Below are 21,628 nucleotides of genomic sequence, written 5' to 3' on the forward strand. Positions count from 1 at the left end.
AGTGTAAATGTCATAGTGCTTACGGTTCTTAGTAAAAAATTTCTCCTTGCAATACAAAATTTCACTTCATTAGTATAAAGAAATGCAACAAGAGTGTATAAATACTTCTAATAACAAGAATGAATTATTAAAAATCTGTCTGTATTTTTTAAAAATGTATTTTATGTGCAGGAATGTGACTCCACAGACTACGCTGGAATTTAGAGTGTGGAGCCATCACACTTTAAAAGCAGATGCTTTATTAGGAAGAGCCACTGTAGACTTGAGACAAGCTTTGGAAGTACACAATAGAAAATGTAAGTTATCATGAAGGATATTTTGAATAAAATAAAATTATTATTACTAATCTATATATCAAACTGGAAGCCAGACTACTAACTGTACATGTAATTACAACTGATTTTCAGTTGATGTCTTTACTTGTCTCTTCTAGAGATATCTGTGCTATTGAGAGCATTTTAGATATAACAATAGGATGTAATGCTTTTGAAACAAACAGTAGTAGTTGAAAATTAAGTAAAAGCAGAAGTGATTAAATACAATGTTTTGTAGCAAGCTAGTAACTAATTTGATAGAAGATCTGTTTTAGATTTAGTAACCAAAAAAAAGATAAAGAATTAAATTTTCAGAAAAGATGTGTAATTTTTCATGTTCTCCTTCTCTGGGGTCACTAATAAAAAAGCTGGATATTTGTCCCTCATAATTTAGCTGCCCAGAGAGCAATAGAAAACATTAATTATTGAAACAATTGTGATCTTCCCTTTTAGTACATAAGAGCTTGTTTGTTCTATCTAACTTCTAATATTAAATATTTTTAATAGAATATATCTAATTTGCTTTTCAAATTTTTTTTTGTTTAGTACGAGATGGTAAATTCACACTTTAAATTCCACTCCAGAGTGACAGTAGAATTCCAGCTAAACCAATCTTAACCTTTCTCACAAGTTATATATATATAAACCTGAGGTGACTGTTTAGAAAGGTGGGGGAAAGGAGATCCAAAAAAAAGCTAAATTTTTCTGATTCTTACAAAACAGAATTTTAAGTTAATAAGTAAGTGGGGCTTCTTCAACAGTATTATAATGATTCAGCAGTAAATTTCATAGTTAAGCAGAAGATTTTCTTTTTAAATAAGAAAATTATATCAGAAGAAACTGGATTATAATAATGCTAGCCGCAGAAAAGTTGTTAATATTTTAACAAGTTCCAACAAAATGGTTAACATGTTATGTAGGTCTAGGGGAGGTAGGATCTAAGAGCTTGACAAATTTTTTCAGGTAATGGTTGACTGAGTTTGCTGTACATTGCACCAAAAGTAATTTATGTGCAGTGTTTCTTATTTGGGCAAGTCAGTAGTTAGACACTTACTGGATTATCTAAGCATTCGCTGGTAGAATAATCAGATCAGTATCCTTCATTCATTTAGTTATTAATACCTATTCTAAAATGCAGCACTTGGAAGGCTCTTTGCTGATGAATATGGAATGGGAAGTCCTCTAAATGCAGAAATTTTAGAATTAATATAGGTACTTTTTCTGCTAAACACCATGACTATTAAATTGCTGCCCACACACCTCACAGTTTTCTTGCCAGCTCAATTGAACTACAGCCAACGGCTGAACTGGTTTAGAAAGATAACCTGTTAAAATAGCAGAAGTTAAACCAACCACCATTTGCAAAAATTAAAAATGTGTTAATTAAACAATTCAGGGGTAGGTTAGTTTCTTCTCTTCTTTGAGATAGCACTTTTTTCAAAAATGCATATTGTTAAATCAGTAGTCCTGTAGATTTAGGAGCTTTGTACTTGCTGCAGAGATTTAAAGTCCTTTAAAATCCACTGTAGCGCAGCAGTGCAACTGCTGCCCAACTACGCTGTTAAATCTGCTCTTTCAAGTAATAGCTTGGGGGTATCTGGCAATAGGTTATGTCAGCCTCCCCTCTTTTCATGTCTATTGTTCACTTATGATGCATGCTAAGAATGGAAAATAAAATGGAAATGTTAGTTTAATGCATAGATGTGCCCAGTTTAAATTTAACTTGGAATGCTATCATATGGAGGCGAATATGATGGCGTATCTTTGAAAACTAATCTTTTAATCTGAGAGTTCAAATACTAAAAGGTCTTAACCATTTTAACCTGATTAATGTGGACTCCTAGCTGACTGTGTTTGGATTTATGACATGTAGCTTTAACTCTTGTACTTGTAATAGTTGATTTAGAGAGAATTACACAGCATCCCCAGTATGTTTTACCTCTGGATTATATATGTCTCTGTATAAATGTGTGTATTGCTTGTCAGTCAGATTGAATTATTTTATTGCACCATCAGTTATCTCAAATTTTCTTTTGGTGAATGTAGTTTCTGATTTAACTTTTGGTTAGCTGAGGCATCCTCTCTTACTGTTTAATCCTTGGAGTTACAATCTATGAAAATGCTAGGATTTACTAAAAATAGTTTTAAAATTGAGGAAGGACTATGCAGTCTGCATTTGCTTCTTCCTCAAAGGGACTTTTTTTCAGTGGTCTTTTAGAATTAGTTTTGGAAGGTACTAATGAGAAATGCATATAGGCTCTGGTTGTAAAGTGAGGTTCCCAGTGACTTTGAATATTTGGATGTGTAGTTCAGAAGTTGTTTGACTTCAAACCATCATATGTTATGTAAGTAGTGCATTATTTCCAAAGAGCTTAATGGAAATGCCAGACCTGGGAAATCATTAACAACAAAGTGCTGAATCCAGATGGATTCTTTAGCATACCTGTAGAATATACTATATAAATGGACAGTTCTTTTTTAAAATAAAGTGTGCATTTACACACAGCAGGTGTAAGTATATACAGCTCCATAGTGATTTCTGCTTTGATTAGAATATCTCTAATGTTCAGTTTTATAGAACGAAATGCATATATCACATTTGTGTGTTAAAGATCTCTTTTAATGTTATTTAAAATTTAATTTTTTCCTTTACCCCTTCTTTCCTTCTCATCCTATCCCACCCCAACTCCATTTTTAGTGGAGAAGGTGAAAGAACAGTTGAAACTCTCTTTGGAAAACAAGAATGGCATGGTGCAAACAGGTGAACTGACAGTTGTGCTAGATGGTTTGGTTGTTGAACAAGAATCTCTTACAAATCTCAGTTCGTCAGCAACCAGTAAGTTAAAATAATTAAGTCAGATGATAATATTTGGATAAAGATTTCAAACAGATATAATAGAATATTTCTGTTGAATTTGTTTCTTACTGTTCAGTAGAAATTCAGCAAAATGGCGAGGCTGTACATGAAAGCAGAGATGCTTCAGCAAGAAGTTCATCCAGGTTGGAATTTATTTTTATGTTTAATGTGATATGAAGTGTATTAGCAAATTTATTGGTTGAAATGTTTCAGTTGTTTGTATTTTGGTGGGTTTTTTTTGGTTTTGCTTTTTAAATGGTCTTGAAGATGAGACATTCCAGCTGTCGAGGTCAAAATTATGTTGCCATAGGTTTTAGAAACATTATTTGTTTGATAATTACATAATTTAGTTCAACTGATTGGAAATCTATAAAATGCTGCAGCAGAATTTAGGGGAGCAGTGGCTCAGTGTATTTTTATGTACTTATTCAATGTATTTTCTTTTGCTGCTTAAGAACTATTTCTATTAATAGATCTTTTTGCGATGTAGCACCTGAACGGAAGGAAAAAGAAAAAAAGCCTTCCTTATTCGTGAATTACTTCCTCCTCAGCCTTTTTAAGGTCATGATCAGGAACTTAAGAGACTTGTATTGAGTTTCACAAGCAGTATTTGTAACACTGATGCCAAGGCCTGTTTCCTCCTGAAATGGCAAGAAAAAGACATTCAGACCAGTTAAGAGCTTCATTTTTGGCTTCTCTACTTTTGTAACCTGCTCAAGCACTGGCTGGAGAGGAGTAGGAATAGATTTTTTTGCATCCTCATCTCTAGTAAGACAAACAGGTCAATTCAGATCAATTCAATGTTACTGGTCTGTTCAGTTACCTTGTGTGAACCCATTTCTGTTTAAGTTATTGACACTAACTGGAGTGAAAAAACATCCCGTTACTATGCATTTGAGTGACAGGGGCACATTTGTCCTTGTATGCTTGACTTGATTCTTTTTTTGAATTTATGGATGTTTGTTTCTCTTCCTCTGTGGGTGCTCAAGATGAGGGAGTGAGGATAAAAAATTGCTTCTGCTTTGTTTTTTTTCATGAGAAAGGTTTGGGACTGCTAAAAATGATTTGAAACATATCTGCGTACCATTTTTAAACAGTAGTAACAATCATTTGTTTTCATTCAGCTATTGTTGCTGGAGATAATCTCTCTTACTGGGATCCTGCTCTTGGTGTTGATATTTTAATTAACTGCAGTTTTCCACACAACTTTCCAGCAGTTTTAATTTACAGTTTTAAAATTAGGAGATGAAGAAAAGTTTTAAGGTAGCTTCTCTGCATGTGTTTTGGAAGTAAATTGAGTTTGCAGTCTGGAGTTGAAAAGGGATAATACTTCAGTTCCCTGTTTATACCGGGCTCCTTTGGAGTTTGGTAAGGTAGCATGGAAATGCTTCTTCTTCCCTTCTTACTCCATATAGTTGGACTTCTAACTGTTCTCACATTTTTGGTCACCTGCATAATTTCAGTATTTAACCTCTATTCCTTGAGATGATAAGGGGTTGACATTGAGTGTGGTTTTCAAAATATGTGTCTGTGGTGGATGGCTTTAAGCATTCTCAAAGATTTAGGTCAAAAAACAGTGTATTAGTGTGACTGAACAATACTTTCCATTCACAGGCCCTTAAAGTGCATTTATTTCCATGTGGCCTTGTAAACACAGAGCTGCCTGTATTTGTCTTCACAATGTCCCATCCTGCCAATGCATAGAGAAGCTCATCTCACTGTCCTTTTACTGAGGGAGAATTTTTGTTGCTTTCTGATGTGATGAGTATTGTTAGTGATATGACCTAACAAAACCAGTTCTTCCTCTTGCTTAATGAGAGAAAAAGCTTTCCTGCTCATAGCTGCACTTTGGAAGGGTCCCTAAGGCTGTTTGGAAGATGCAGCAGGTGCTACAGTCTGTTCAATTCAATTCTAATGTTTCATTAAAAGTAAAAGAGAAAGTGAAAATGGAAACTCTTACCTGTTTTAAGTATCTGAAATCCTCAAAACTGATTCTTGCCCTTTTTTTAACAGTCAAGTATGAGACCAAAACAATTATCTAGGCTGCAAACACCATGCTATAAGCAGTTGTGAATTTACCACCATTTCTTTATTTGTTTCTATAGCATGGTTTAGTGTAGCATTTAGTTTAGTTTCATAACTGTTTAACATGTTGCTTGTAGTAACCTAAAATCTTCCTTTATTTTTACCAAGATCTGCTTGTGACATTTCTAATGGGATAGACAATCAAGTACCTTCCAACTCTGTAATACAGAATACGTTCTGTGTAGAAGCTGTTAATGGAGACAGCACACCATCTCCTAATCATGTTGCAGCCAGACCCAAAAATACACCAGTACCAAAACCACTTGAATCTCAGCCTGTCAACAGCACTGGTAAGAATGGGAGTTATGGGAACCTGTACCATGAGGCTTTTTTATCTAGTTGTATCTCAAGTTGAGCTATTTTTTCTATAAAATTTTTGTTGGAATTCAAAAGTACTGAAAGGATATGGCTTGAATTTATAACCTTGTGTGTCCACTTTTGTAAATTTTTTATTGCAGTAGACCCATTCTTAAATATACTGAGTTTCACACTTTATTGTAAGTTCTTTTCTCTGATGAAGAAATATAAGTGTCCAAAATCTTCCAGCTTTCTGTCCCAGATGATGAAACCATATTACTGTTTGTCTGGAGGAAAAATCAGATTTCTTTCACAATTAATTTGAGTAACTATGGTTAAATTTTTCATGACATTACATAAATCTGATTTAGGCAGGGAGCTGCTGTGCTCTGGGTCAAGATGTGTTGCAGACTTTCTGTGCCTTCAATTATTTTCGAAAATTCCATTTAAAAACAGGTAGTGGCAAATACTGAATTTAATTTTCCTTTTAAATACAAAAACATTGATTCTGGCTGCAGTTCACTTTTGGTTTAGTGAAACTAGTAAAAAAAAAAGTTTTTTGATTTTTGTTCCTCTGACATCTAATAATGACTGTGCTTACTGAGTCCTTTGTCTTTTCTCAGCTGTTAGAGAGAGATGACAGTGATAGCAGAGAGAAAAGGCAACTGTAAATAGAAATAGGGAAGTTGTTACTAAATGGTAGAACAGAGATTGTCAAACTCTCAGTAATAGAGTGAAAAACGTTGGTATGGTTGGAAGATAACAGAAACAATTATGAACTTTAAAAAGTAATAATAAAATTAGGTCTTCTCTGTAGCTTTTCTCTATTTGGAGAACTTTAATTTGATTCCTCTCTCTTTTCAGCTCAAGGCTAGAGGGCATATATATTATTAAGACATTGCTTCCTTTTTCTTCAACCACAGAGAGAGCCATTTGAAATCTGTTATTAGGATAGGGTAATTGAAAAATAATTGATTTGTTCAAAGTGGTAATATTGATGAAATAGTCACTGAGCTTGCACTAAGGCATTGATACAGGAGTAATCAACTCCTCTCACTCTACCAGTGGGTGAAGATGTTTTTAAGGCAAGGCATGAAACAGATCTCTTGTATTTTTTGATTACACTTTTTTCCAACTGTTGTCCTTTAGCAGGATTGTAATTTTATGTGACATTGCCAGAATTGATGTTTTAGGCATAATTGCTGAAGTAATCATCTGATGTAATGTTTTATACATCTGTTTTGGAGATGAACTTACTAATAGAGCAGATGATTTGTTCATTATTTTGCTTCTAATTTTATTACATAATCCTTCACTCTTTCATGTGGATAAGTTGAATTTTTTAAATGTAAGTTGAAATTTCAGTTGGCTTTTTTCTTGTGTAAGTTAAGTTGCTGCTAGTTTAAGCAGAAATTTGAGGAAATTCGATCAAATTGTTCATAATTTTCATGTCATGCTGAAACAATATGAAATCTTGATATGTCTTGATGTAGATAATTTCTTTTGTGCCATTTGGAAGCAGTGATGTGTTACCCTGGAAAACTTTTGTTCAGAAATTAGTGCATTTATAGAACTTAAAAAATCTGTTGCCTGTAAAATCATGCTTATCATTATGCATATCAAAAAAATTCATGTGGTGCAGTGATAAGAAACTGACTTGCTAATTTAAATTCTGACGGTAATTTAAATTATTGCTAGTTTAATTCTGATGACAGAATTAAACAAGTGAACAATAATGAAATATTCAAAAATGAATATGAACAAGTAAAATAATGAAACAACATTTTATAAGCACTGGTGTAGGATTAAATTTTGCAAATGTATCAATAAGGTTAAGAGTATATAATTATATTAGTTTCAGTCCTTAGCATGGTAAGGTAATATACTGTAAGGTAATAAAATTGCTTGAAGCATGTGTTGCATATCCTTAGTCCTGTAGAAAATGGTTGCAACTCTAAAACAGGTACAAACTACTGAGTATAAATAGAATTGTCACTGTATGATGTTGGTGCAGAAAATGAAAGTGCTGAATGATGTTGCACTGCTTTTTATAGGGCCATGACTTTTAATGGGTGTCCTACAGATTGCTGTACCTGATGTCACTTGTCTATCTTAGACAAGATCTTGATGTGCTGAGACACTGTTCTGTTAAGCAGATGATTGGTGTATTGTTGGCCAAGTGGGCTTGGGACTAATAAAGCCTTCTTAGCACCCTTTGCCTGCTAAATCCATGCCTACTTTAAAACTTTTACGTGATTGTGCTTGCTTCAGTTTGATGGCATTTTTATTCTTCTTTTAAAGATAGAATTGATTTACTTTGTGATTGTAAAGTAATTTCCTTTGGTCATTGAACTATGTAAGCTGTGCTAGCCAATAGTAATTTTTACGTTTTAATCCCTCTTTTGGAGGGCGATTTTTTTTTCCAAGTCACACACAGGTGTAGGGTTAATTGTAGTGTTCCTGCAAAAGGAAAGAAATTATCTGTAGGAAATGCCTCTTAGTTTTCCAAATCTCATAGAGTGATCTCTTAATATTTGTTTTCATGTCATACTGATCAAGATTCTTTTTTGAACTTCAGTGTAAGTTCAGAGTATTAAAAAAGGTTATACAGTTTTATGGAAAGCAGATGGGTGCCTCTTGCTAATCTAGAGTAAGGAGTAACATTGAGTTGACCAAGACATGCAGAAACTAAGAAATAACTATAGCAGGGAAGTATAGAGAATGGCTTGTAAACTAAGTTTTAACTGAAGGCAAGTGTGTTGTGACTTTTTGTCATCTTAGCCTTAACTTATGGCATACAGGTGCAACTTAAATATATTCAAGTCATTTACTCTGGGAGTTGGTTATTTGAAAAGTAAATCTCATCAGATTCTGATACACAAATGTTATTTTCCATTTCTCAGTTAATGGTGAGTCACCTGCCTCTGCACCTGAAGCTGGTGATTCCTCTGTCTCGGAGGCTCCGACGGGTTCAGTCGAAGCTCCTGTGTCCTCAGCAGATTGCACTAATGATACAGCAGAACCTCAGTCAGCAGCAGAAGCAGCTAGTTGTTCTGAAGGCCACCCTTCTGCATTACCTGTTGTGTCTGCTGGACAAGAACCTGCAGCTGCAACAGACTGTGCTCAGCCTAATGCTCGAAACAGCATAGCAGCGGATGCAGCAAAGCCAAGGGAATCCTCCTCCACGCCAAGTGCATCTGCAGAACCTGTAAGACAGCAGCCTGCTAGTGCCAGTACAGAACCTTTGCCACCAGGGTACGTTGTTTCGCTTTTCATGCTATCATTTTGTGTCATCTAAATGTGCATATGAAGAAACAGAAATTTAATCTATACAGGGATTGTCAAATGCAGGTCAGTTGGCCAAGATGGGGTTATTTGATCTAAAATGGGATTTGTACTGCTGCTATAACTGGTTGCTCCTGTCCCAGAAAGTAACAACTGATAACTGATTTGCTGAGAAGTGATCTAGAAGCTGAATATTGTGATCTAAACAGGTAAACTCCTGGGCATTATGGATGTGAAGACTTTTAATTTGATATTTTCAAACTTGCTTGGGCTGTACTTCATTATTCCTTTGTTTCTTAGTAGTAGGGACCAAAGCACAAAGAAGTGAAAATGACTAGTCTGTAAATGCTTGTAGGTGCTTGCTGTGTAAGAATGAATTCAATAATGTTATAGCTAGAAATAAGATTTGATGTGTATGTAGGTATGTGCTAAGAAGAGCGAGAATATTTTAATTTTGCTAGTTTGTTAGAAATTGCTTTAGTAGTCTTAAATACAAAATCAAAAATGTGCTTAGGCATTAAATGAAAGTACAGCACATGTTCAAATAGATAGATCTTAAAATTTTTTAAATATGCTTTCATGTTGGGGTGAAAAGATACTTTCAGTTCAATTTAGAAATACTAACATTTCCATAATATTGGAAATATTAACTATTTTAGCATTTTCTCACCACAAAAATTGTTCATTAACCCAAAGTGTATATACCTTGTGGCACTGTAGCTGATCTTTCAGATCTTGTATTTTACATGCTCCCTGTGAAGAAGGTTCAGTAAGTTATAAGTGACACTTCATTTGAGTTTCTGCAGTTATAGAAACAAACATTTGAAAAGATAGAAGTATTGTATATAAACTGTATAAGAGTTACTTAGTTTTTAATTTTTAGATGTTCTGTCCTTATAGGTGGGAATTCTTTCCACACATTCTTTTTTTAATTAATTACATGCTTTCCCACTGAGCAGAGGGTCATCAGTTCCAGGCACAGTGCAAGCTATGGCCAAATGCTTTTCTTTATCATTCCCTGGTCATGTTTCTGTGGGGTTTTTATTTGGTGGCTCCCCACACCCCTTCCTTTCCTCTCCCCTCTGCCCTCTTATCACCCCAGCCTAATTGAGTCTCCATTTATGTATATCCCTTGGAACTCTTTAAAATGCTGCTGCTCCCCTCTACTCTTCTTGACATATAGCCTCTTGAATTGCAGAATAGATTTTCTAGTTTTATACAATGCTCTGCAGTAGTGAGGAAATGCACATCTAGTCCTATTAGTAGCAGGCCAGGAGTTCTGCCTACAGTTTTAGGAACTAATTAAGTGTTTATGTAAGAAAAACAAGTATATATCAAATGCAGACAAGCACTTCAGCTTTTCACCTGATGTTTATCCTGGTTTCCTCACCATTTATATGTACTTTTATGGCATTATGGTAGTTCTCAGCATTATGAAACTTCAGCTGTTGATAATGTTTAGTCCATCTTCAGTGTAAGATCGATTCACAAAATGAATCTGATCCCTATCCCCAGGGATATCAGATATAGAATTTACCAGGGTAGGAAATAGAAACACAGGAAAATGGCTGATAGCACACACTTCAGGTTCACTCTGAAAGATGCTGTTTGTTTGGTATAAGGAACAGAGCTTCAAAATGTAAACACTCATTCTTTGAGAGACATTGAGAGAAATGCAAAGAATGCATCTCTCTAAGCACTTTTGGAATGAGGTTATTTTAGCATCCAAGCATTGAGCAGATAATTAATTGACTTTGTTCTCAAATAAAATATAATAGGAAAATGCCTGTGAATATTGATGTATGCTCATTGTGTGCTAAATCCTTTAAAGAAGTCTTTATGGTGATGTCAGTCTGATAGGAAGCAACTGATCTTTATTCTGGTGTGAATTTTCTTTGGTGTTTGAGAATGGGTTTTGGACCATGGTATTTTCATTCAATGCCAAGGTACTTTTTTGTCTTAGTGGGAAGTTCCAAAAAAGTATTTGAACCTTCACTTACATGTAAATCTCTTTGTCTTGAAGGTGGGAGCAAAGAAAGGATCCTCATGGTAGAACCTATTATGTTGATCACAACACACGAACTACAACATGGGAAAGACCACAGCCCTTACCTCCTGGGTAATGCAGACCTTCTGACTTAAACATGATAAACTTACTAAGTTTTTGTTTGTTGCTGGGAACAAACAGCAGCTCATCAAACCTCTATTCTGTATCATATATTAAGAAATTCTAGCTTTCATTTAATTATATTAATTGCAGCTATTGTTACTGGTGTGTTGATACTAGATATGTCATTAGTTTTGATCACTTGTTCAAATACAGCTACTAAAGTATTTTGTTCTTCCTTTAAAACTTAAGCATGAAATAATGCATATTTGATTGCCTACATTTAGGTGGCACCACCAAGTGTACTGCTCTGGTTCCAAACCTCAGATCTCCCAGCAAAGTGTTCTCTGTAAAATCTGCCAACATTACTTGCTGTCACAAGTGTTTACAAAGTTTAAAATGAGGTGACAGAGAGCTGACCAGACAATTGCTCATTATGGTTGTTATTTTGAAAAATTAAGTTGTTAATTAAGTTGGGGTGCTTTTGTGTCCTTTAGAAATTGAAATCGTGCCTGTGACTCCAGTAGTTCATTCAAGCACCACCTAGGAATTTAGCATAAAGAGAAAATCATTGAGAATTAACTGTTAACATTTGTGTTTGTTAAAAGCTGGGAAAGAAGAGTTGATGATCGTGGGAGAGTTTACTATGTGGACCACAACACCAGAACGACAACGTGGCAGCGACCAACAATGGAGTCAGTGAGGAACTTTGAGCAATGGCAATCTCAACGGAATCAGCTGCAGGGAGCTATGCAACAATTCAACCAACGATACCTCTATTCGGTAAAGTATACAAAATTTGAAATTAGTACAGAGGTATAGGTATACTTTTTGTTCTTTAAAGAAAGGGATTTTGTAACTATTTAACCATATGTGTTAAAAGATGTTTAGCATCAGTAATTTAGGTTCTGATTATTTTGAAAAAAGTTAATCATCCTTGAAGGCAGAAAGTACTCCCTTCTGAGTTTGTTCCCTGACAGCAGCCTTGTATCCTGCATTTTACATGAGACTTTTAATGCCAGTAGTAAGAGGTACAATTAAAGCTGTCCCTTAAACTGAAAAGGAATGTAAATGCTGTTAGGAGTTATTTTGAGCATTAAATAGCCTTCAAAACTCTTTAGGTGATTAGAAGTCCTTCACTAATACCAGTGGCAATTCTTTTACTTTGAAAGTTATACATCTGGTTCAGCTCTGGAATTTCCTACATGGTTTTCCATTTCTCTCACATAGTTGCTTACCTCTGCCTGAAGAAAATATGAGTAGCTTCAAAAAGAATTTTTCGTGAGTCAGATTTTTCCATCAGTGACTGGATAAATAGGATAGTTGTTTCTTCAGAGTTAAGAATGATGGTGCCTGTGTGTTGCTGTCACTCTAAACAGTGTACTTTAAGAATTGTTCTTGGCTTCTTAAAAAAAAATGTGATCCCAGAAACTTTGTAGTGACATCCAGCACAGCTGGAGCATTTTAAAGATGAAACCATTGAAGTGCAAAACAGCTTCATTGTAATAGGACTCTCTGCATGTGCAGATCTCTGAAGTAAAGGATGCTGCCATATTACATTTAAAAATTCTCAACCTCTCATTACTGAATTAGACATTATATCTTTTCACTAACAGTAGCAGAAACATGCATCACCAGTAATTTTCTGAACTCCCAGAGCTGTCATCAAGTTTATTTTATGCAATTAGAGAAAAGTAGAATGGTCAAGGGTGGAAGGGACCTCTTAAAGTTACTTGGTCCAGTGACCGTCCTCAGGAAAGGCCACCTAGAGCCAGCCATCTAGGACTGATGTCTTGTAAGTATTTCCAAGGATGGAGACCCCACAACCCCTCTGGTAAATCTGTGCCAGTGCTTGGTCACTCTCCCTGTAAAAAGTGTTTCATGATGTTCAGAGGGAACTCCCTGTGTTTCAGTGTGTGCCATGGCCTCTGGTCTTGCCACTGTGACTCAGTGAGAAAAGCCTGGCTCCATCCTTTTTGCACCTTCAGGTATTTAAACACACTGGTAACTTCTGATGCAAATCCAGGAATCGCAGCAGAGGCACATCAAGCCAAAAACTCTTGCTGGACCAATTTTGTGTACTTGTGTACGACTTTGATCAGTTGCATAAAACGTCTGAGAAAACTCACTTTTCCAATGCCAAGATTTTTTTTGGGACTAGATTTATCCTTCGGCGAACAATATATTTTTTAAATTCAATTGTGTTGCTTCCTACATTAAAGGATAACCCTTACTGAAAACCACAAACCATTCCTTAAAATGTCTCATCTGACCTTAGAATCAATAAATAAGGATTTGTTAGTAAGACAGAATATACCTGAAGGAAGAGAAAAGAAAACTTGACTGTTTGCATTTCTTTAGAATTCTGTTTTCTAAGTGTTATATCTGTTGCACAAGTAGAACTCACAGTTTTTTGAGGGGGGAAATTGAAAATATATTGAAAGAGTGTTTTTTTTTACTTTAGTATGCTTCTGTATATTTTTCTTCTAGAATAGTTAAGGCCAAACTGTAGCTACCTTTTCATGCTCTGGTGACATACCTATATAGCAGTCCATAATTTTGGGAAAAAGCAGAGGAATACTTTCAGTTAGAGAATGTTTCAATTACCTTCAGTGGTCAAAGCTAGACTATGTAAGAAAGAAAAAGAGATGGGGTATAGTTATTTGAATTACTTTCATTTTTACCTGGATTAATCTATCATAGTAATTTTGGAAGTGAATCTGCCTGGTCTTTCAGTGTGTTGTGTTAAGTATACAGTTCTGTGTGCCCAGCAGCCACCCACAAATTCTTGGACCCATGAAGAAGTTCGGAAATATCTGAACTGTGCCACCATTCAGTTCTTTGGCAGACAGCTTTTTGCTTTTGTGCACTGTTCTTTTACAATCACCACAGAGAAGTCTTTGGTTAGAGGGTTATTGTGATTGTGTGGTCTAAAGCAGAAAAGACTAACTGCATTTGCTGCTGAAATAATGATAATTCTCTGTTCATGTGTAGTAGCTGGTGGCTGGAACAACTACACAGCTCGATTTTTAGTGTAACTAATGCATTTCCTTCTGATCCTTGGTCGATTTCTCCTTCAGAGAAAAAATATCATAGATTTATTTTGCCTGTACTTGCTCCTGTGAACTCTTATTTGATATTTTTGTATTGTAAATGCTTTATAAAGAAGTATTAATTCCTAAGACACTCTTTGGAAAACATAGCTTGGTTCCCCTACATCAAAATTCCATTCTGCACTCACACACACACTAAAAGTTAGCATCCACAAAGTTTTAGGGGTGGATGCTTTTAATTATAAATCAGAGCATGGATCCTGTAGTCTGTGGGATTTCTGCCTTTTATTTTTATTTTTCCCTTGCTTTGTATTTTTGGTAGCTACTTGGGGACTTCTGCAAGGTTACAATATATTATGAGCTTAGCATGTGTTTACATAATAATGTAATCCCTTTTTTTCCCCTTTTAACCTTACTGTATGTTGGTATAATTTTACCCATCCATATAAATGCAGCTGCATTTAAAAAAGAAATGACAACGTTTGAAAATAGCCAAACATCCAGGGAAGTTATCATGTTTTGAGGAAGTAAAACCCCCTATGCTGGCAGTAGTCACTGTGCTTGGAAATGTTTATTATGGTAAAATGTGTTCTTAAGCAAAAACTTAGTGCTTATCTGCTGATACATGCTTCCTCAAAACTTGTATGAACTGCACCTCTTTGTACGAGCACTCAAGGTTGCTGTAGGAAGGAAAAGGGAGGGTACATTGCTTTGGAAACAAGTGTGCAAAGCATATTTTATTATCATATAATCTATGTTTCTTTGCAAAACCAGATTAAAAAATGCATGATGGGGTTTTTCTGCAGAATGAATAGTCTTCAGGACTGGTGGTAATCTTGGAACACACTGAGAAAGTAATATGAATAATATTTGGCCTAACTGAAAGTTGTCTTGTTTTTAAATAGGCTTCGATGTTGTCAGCAGAAAATGACCCGCTTGGGCCTTTACCACCAGGTTGGGGTAAGTTAATTAGCTGTGGATTTCAGGAAGTGGCAGTTACAGAAATTTGGAATGCAGTTGTTATATAGTGGATTTTTTTCTTTTTTTCCCTTAGAAAGGAGAGTGGATTCAAATGATAGGGTGTATTTTGTAAATCATAACACAAAGACAACACAGTGGGAAGACCCTCGAACTCAAGGGTAGGTGTGTATAATGACTGTGCAGATTCAAAAGATCTTGCTTAATTCTTTTATATCATGATATGGGGGGAAAAAACATTGCCTGCAATTTCTTTTGCAGTTTACAAAATGAGGACCCTCTTCCAGAGGGCTGGGAAATCAGATACACCAGAGAAGGTGTCAGATACTTTGTTGATCATAATACAAGAACCACCACCTTCAATGATCCTCGTACTGGGAAATCTTCTGTGTAAGTGAGAAATTAAATATATTTTTGAATGTTTTACCTTGTCCTAGTTTAATAGTGATGTTTTCTCATTTGAACATTAAATTATGAACAAGTTTTTATATTACAAATTTAACATATTTTAAAATTTTGTTTTTCACTTTATCTATGACACATTTTTTCTGTACTCCTCTGATGCTGAATAGTTTCTATATGCTTTTGAAATACCAAGATTGTAATAACTTTATAAATAGAGAGGAGCAATGAGGTTAACTTGAACAATGAACTAATGTAAATAATAGTTGCATTTTTAAAGTAAGAGCAAATGGTCATTATGAGTATTGCTTACAATGACGCACACTCTAGCAACAGTAAGTCTACATGCAAATCTTCTTTTAAATACTTTGATTAGAAGTATTGACCCAACCTATAGTGGCTTTCCTAATGTATTTTATATGGGTTAGGGTTTACTTCTGACAACACAGGGATGACTTACCATTCAGTGAGCCTGTAGAATGTTGCACTAGAAAGTCCTTCGTAGTTCCAGAAGCAACTGTATTTATAAAGCCTAACTTAGCAGTCTTTCTTTCAGTGAAGATGTTAAATTAGGTGTCTCTCCTTTATGTGACTTGTAGTTTTTACACATTTCATAGGGATTTGATATCCTCTTGATATTCCATCTTTCTATCAAATTTGGTAAATTGACTTTCAAAAAAAAAATAAAGGGCAAGAGATGGTGGACAGTAAGACTGACATTCCAAACTGCCAGCTGCATTTGATCATATCTTAAAATAACAATTTTTGTGTATTTTTGATATTTTCATGCTTTTGTTTAGCATTGAAAGTATTATTTGATGTCCGCATGCTTAATGTATCTCAAATATGTTTCCTTACAGAAATAAAGGGCCACAGATTGCTTATGAGCGTAGCTTTAGGTGGAAACTGGCTCATTTCCGTTACTTGTGTCAGGTACTGATTTAGTCATTATTTATTTATTGAAACTATATGAGTTCTTACATATGTATGTGCTGCCTTTTAATGTTATTGCCTTATGATTACAGTCCAATGCACTGCCAAGTCATGTGAAAATCAATGTATCCAGACAGACTTTGTTTGAGGATTCCTTCCAGCAAGTAAGCCTACAAAAAATATTGTGTTTGTTTATCAAGACAAAGCAGATGAGCAAGAATGGCCATAGCCAGTTCAGGCTAATGGCCCTTCAGGCACAGTAATCTTCCCCTGGTGTTAGCTAGTGGGGGTTTCTTAGGGAAGACTGTTAGAAAAGAAGTGTTGTATATAATACTTTTTACCATATGATCTTTCATTTTCCATCTGTTTACAATTGAAATGCTTGTTGAGCTTGAAGTGGTTTCTGAGTATTTCCATAATCCTCAAGGGATTTATCTTCTTTGAGCTTGTCTGTGCTCCTCTTGTTAACTTTTTTCATCTACAGACTCCTGTGGTAGAGTTCCATAGCTTAGCCTACTGTGGCATCAAGCACGTTGGATTTGCTTTTCTCATTCCTGTGTGTTAGATACCTTACAATATGTCGTCTTCTCCAGTTAAAACTGGTGTGCTGCTTTGTCCTTCAAAGATTAAGTCTGTGTAATTGAAGCTTACAGTTCTTGAGCTCTTACAGTCTGCAGCCAATGTACAATGAAAATTCTTGCTGCTGTAACCACAAGATCTCTTTGGCAAGGATTCTCTATAAGTAAAAAGTATATTATAAGTGAAAGTATATTGAACTTAGTCTGCATTAAATTATTTCTTTTAAGTGATTTCCCTAAAACCAAAAATCATAAATATCAGATGAAGTGCCTTTTTGCCTGTTTTCCTTAAATAATGACTGCCTGAGGAAGAATGTAGGAACATTACCCATACATCAATACTTTCCAGCTATTCCTTTTACTTTCTAGCAGTCTGCTGCTCAAGGATTTTAAGTCCAAGTTGGTATTTTTGTCTGTAGTTCATTGATTGCTTGTTCCATGGGATGGTCTACTTGCTTTTCAAATTTGTGTAACATTTAACATATACACAATTTCTGTATCAACATAAATTACATCTGAGTGATGTAGTGACAATGCATAATTTATAACTTATTAATTTATTTTTTTAATAGATTATGGCATTAAAACCCTATGATTTGAGGAGAAGATTATATGTTATATTTAGAGGAGAAGAAGGATTGGATTATGGTGGCTTGGCAAGGTAAAAGAAATTTTCTTAAATAGTTTTTATCTTTTTAATATCACTCGAGCCTTGATTTCTCTTGCAGTCTGACCCTAGGTACCTTTTTAGTCCCCCTAAATGTATTAAGGATGGCCAGTATGGCAATACTGGCTATTGTCACAGGTTATAACTTCACATTGATAAAACTATGGTCTCAGTTGTTCAGTTCTTTGACAAAGAGTGATGTTTAAATTGGAATGAAAAGAATTACTCTAGACTGAGTTAGAAACTTTCTGATAGAAAGTTCAATTTTCCTAGAAGTGGGGACTGTAGGAAAACAAAGTATTCTTCTTATTTGGAAAAGTGGGAAGCGAACACCAGATTGGGGTTGATAAGAACAGAAGGGAAATAAATGAGAGTAGTGCAGGCATGAAGGAACAGCAGACAGGCTATGTGGCTCCACTGGAATGTGAAACAGCAGGACTGCAAGTTTTTCTAGACTCTGAAGTGGAACTTAGAGGGAAAAAATCTGATAACAGGAAAACCGTAGACAAAGTTTCATTTCTTGACCACAGAGAATACAACCACTGACTACTGCTGTCAATTGTTTGAATGAAATGTTATTGCTAGGAAAAAAAATTCAGCACTACTGTATATCAAGGGAAGTGGAAGAGGTCATAGGTGATAGAATTTTTCTTGTTAGGTTGTTTTGTTTTTATTTTGTGGTTTTTTTAATGTAAAGATATTCTGGGTTGGTTTTTTTTGGTTTTATGTAGGTTCCTGCATTAAAACTGAATTCAGTGAAAATGGGTAGTATTTATAAGTAAGGAAGCTTGCCTCTGAAGGTTGAGCTTCCTTAGGTATGTGGTGTTTTGCTTCTGATTACAGTACCACACAGATGTTTGGGGAGTGAGTGCAGGGAAGAATTCAGCTTTTGCTTTGCGTGGGTTTTGTTTGGTTGATGTCCCTATGGGCCATAGGTTTAGGATGGGAACTTTAACAGTTCACAGATCTTTCCATAGAAAAGATGCTAGAATAATTTAACTGAAATGTGTTAATAAAAAAAGTAGGAGAATAAATAAATAAATAAGAAAAACATAAGTAGTTTAGTTCCATAGTTACTTAAGACTTGCCCAAGATTTTGTATGTGAAACTGAGAACCAGCCAGGATCTCATTGTAACTTGAGCTGAGAATTCCTAAGTGACACTGAAAAAATGTTCATGTACTGGCTAATAAAATACTGCATTAATACAAATAATAGATCAGCTGTCTCTCAGCAGACTAAACTCAGTGTTCCTGTCAGATTTCTACCTTGCATGTAGCAGGACCAATCTGACATTATGTCCTGTGGCAAGTTTTAGCTGTTGATGTGAAGAATTCATTGTTTCTGCAACTTCTTGTTAATGACCAATTTAGTTTATTCCTCCCTTGTTATCTGACTTGTTCTAATTTAAATGCCTATTAAGTTTGATGCTTTTATGTAGTTAATGTAATGCCTTGCCTGGAATGCTGTACAACATTCTTGTGCTTACTGGAAGATACATGGAATCTGTTAGGGTTGTTGGATCCTGGCTGCCTTTCTCTGTTTACTTTTTCTACTTGGCCTTTGGGTTGGAAGCTTATCATAGTGAATCATGATCCATGACTTGACTTTCATGGCACTGTTAGGAGAAACATGCCAGCAAAACTAATTTCTGTTCCTTGATCCTGAGTAAATACATGGATAGAAGAGATGCCTCTTAACTGTGACAGCTGAAAGGCAGTCAGAATGGAATTCAGTCCCTACAGTTATTATAGGACAGACTTTCAGCTGTTTTTATGGGTTATCTCTGGGCCAGGTTGTTTATTGCCAAGCATTTAGTGCCTAATACAAAAGCTCCTGAGTGTATATGATGGTTCTGAGGCCTCTGCAAATACTATATGCAAATAATATAAAGCAAGAAGTATTATAAAAATCACCTATCTGAACACGGAAATACCAGATTCTGGTATTATTTCAGATCAGCTGAGTTAAAAAATTAACTCAGAAATTAATTTTAGAAAAAAATTAAAGTGGTGAAAAACATGTATTCATTTAACCTCAGCAAAAAGATACTTTTACACTGTCATGTTGTGTAGGCTTCACCAATGTATGGTAATTTGTTAAACTACAGTAACTCAATGAGTATTTTGCTGTCAGACTGGAAAAGCAAATAAGGTGTGCTGAGGTTTCAATTTGTTTGTTTTGATTTGTTTTATCTAAATTGTTTATAATAAGCATGGAATAATCTGTGATTTTTTTTGAGTAAAGATGTGAGTTGTAGACAGTGAAGTAGGCATGAGGAGGGTAAATACTGTGTACTGGTTGAGGCAAGGACTGTGTAAGAAAAATGTTACTAATAGGCAGCTAAAACCTGTGCTCTGAAGGTGTGTTCAAGATGGAAGCCTTAACTATAATTTCTAAACTATGGAAAACATGATTTTGTAACATTATTTGGTCTGAAAACTATTTTTCTATATTTAAGAAATATATAATACCATATATTATTCTGTGATTCTAATACAACACTGTTTATATTATTTTTCAAAGTTTGCATATATTTTGACCATTTTGCTAGTTACCTAAGGGGAATGGTGATAAACATCTGTATTTGATGGTTTTTATGTGTATACATGTTTTTTTTTCCTTAGAGAATGGTTTTTCTTGCTTTCCCATGAAGTACTGAACCCTATGTACTGCCTATTTGAATATGCTGGCAAGAGCAACTATTGCCTGCAGATAAATCCAGCATCAACAATCAATCCTGACCATCTTTCATATTTCTGTTTCATTGGGCGCTTTATTGCCATGGTAGGTTAGATTTTTAAGGTTTTATATTTGCTGTAGCTATACATTTACTCCTGAACAGTATTTGTTTGTACAGTTATTAAAGGTTATATTAATCTCATAGAAATGGAAGGTTAAGGCATATAAATTTATTGAGCCAATTCCCTGAGAGTTAAGTCTCTTGCACACTCATGTTTCCTGGGAGAGTGATCAAAATTAATATGATGTTCGATATAATACTTTATTTTTATCAATTGGATGTGTGTACTTCATGCAAACTGTTGTCTGAGTGTCTGAATACTGATGCTCTGAAAAATGTGACTAATATTTTGTGAAAAAGGCTCCTCAGTTGGACTTGGTATACCTTAGTATATTTGAAAAAATGAGTTAGAATGTTTTGCAGAGTACACTGGGCCTTAATTTAAATGTATATGCTTGGATATAAAAGTCAGATACTGACAATATCTGACTGATACAATATCTGATACAAGCTGTCAGGGAGCCGATTCTCCGCCATCCGATTTCTCTTAAACTACAAGCTGATTAGGCATGTTGTATCATTTCTTCTTTACCACTGAGTCAGTCTTCTGTAGTGACTCCTATTCTGTCACATTTCTTTCCTTCCATGTAGTGATACAGTCATCTTTCCACATAATCATCATGTCTACAGGTAGTCCTCAGCAACATCCCTCAACCTGGTGAACAGTGAAACCAAAAAGAATAGATACAAGTGCATTTTCAAACTGAAGAGAATATTGCCTTGTGTTGTTCAGGCTTTTTGTACAAAATTAGAATAAATATAAGCCAATTGTAACATAAATGAAAAAACACATCTAGACTTAAAATAAATTAGGTTTGAGTGGCTTCTTACTTCTGCTTTTCTTACAGATGCTTCTTAAGAAATGTATTCGGTTATGAGAATAACGTCTCTGATTTCAAGAGTTTTATGGCTGAGTTCACAATTTTTGTGCTATCATGAAAATTTACCTCATTGGGTTAACACTTTGAATAGGTTGCCACCTTTTTTCTTTATTTTAGATTCCTCAGCAAGTTACAGGGCCACTTAGCAGGAAGGCATGATAAAGCCAGTTAGGTGCTAGAGCTAGTGTTTCTTTCAGTTGATGATTTTTGATATTGTGTGTAAGAAATGTTAACTTCAGAAAAGCTATTTCATAACAGTACAGATCATAGTAGAGAGCTTAACTAATTAATGTAATGAAAAGACAAACTTTTCTTTCCTCAAGTATTTATGTGTTTATATTTTAAATTCTCTAAGCGGGGCAAGAGAGAGAGACCCGTGTAATGCTGCC

The 21,628-nt window shown here is 35.1% G+C and overlaps 1 protein-coding gene across 2 annotated transcripts in view; it reads left to right on the forward strand.

The window, feature by feature from the left end:
* WWP1 (WW domain containing E3 ubiquitin protein ligase 1) overlaps positions 1-21,628 on the forward strand; it is a 59,186-nt gene that overhangs the window by 28,594 nt on the left and 8,964 nt on the right. The window contains exons 4-17 of one of the 2 annotated variants that reach the window (XM_058831975.1): positions 172-296; positions 3,013-3,150; positions 3,251-3,314; positions 5,365-5,546; positions 8,457-8,808; positions 10,862-10,957; positions 11,554-11,728; positions 14,904-14,958; positions 15,053-15,137; positions 15,238-15,366; positions 16,239-16,311; positions 16,404-16,475; positions 17,462-17,550; positions 20,183-20,342. In XM_058831975.1, coding sequence (XP_058687958.1) covers positions 172-296; positions 3,013-3,150; positions 3,251-3,314; positions 5,365-5,546; positions 8,457-8,808; positions 10,862-10,957; positions 11,554-11,728; positions 14,904-14,958; positions 15,053-15,137; positions 15,238-15,366; positions 16,239-16,311; positions 16,404-16,475; positions 17,462-17,550; positions 20,183-20,342 — 1,795 coding nt within the window. Of the gene's footprint in view, positions 1-171; positions 297-3,012; positions 3,151-3,247; positions 3,315-5,364; positions 5,547-8,456; positions 8,809-10,861; positions 10,958-11,553; positions 11,729-14,903; positions 14,959-15,052; positions 15,138-15,237; positions 15,367-16,238; positions 16,312-16,403; positions 16,476-17,461; positions 17,551-20,182; positions 20,343-21,628 lie in introns of both variants that reach the window. The other variant, XM_058831974.1, reaches the window with a different exon arrangement.

The sequence above is a fragment of the Poecile atricapillus genome, chromosome 2 (assembly GCF_030490865.1).
Source record: "Poecile atricapillus isolate bPoeAtr1 chromosome 2, bPoeAtr1.hap1, whole genome shotgun sequence".
Classification (NCBI taxonomy): Eukaryota; Metazoa; Chordata; class Aves; order Passeriformes; family Paridae; genus Poecile; species Poecile atricapillus.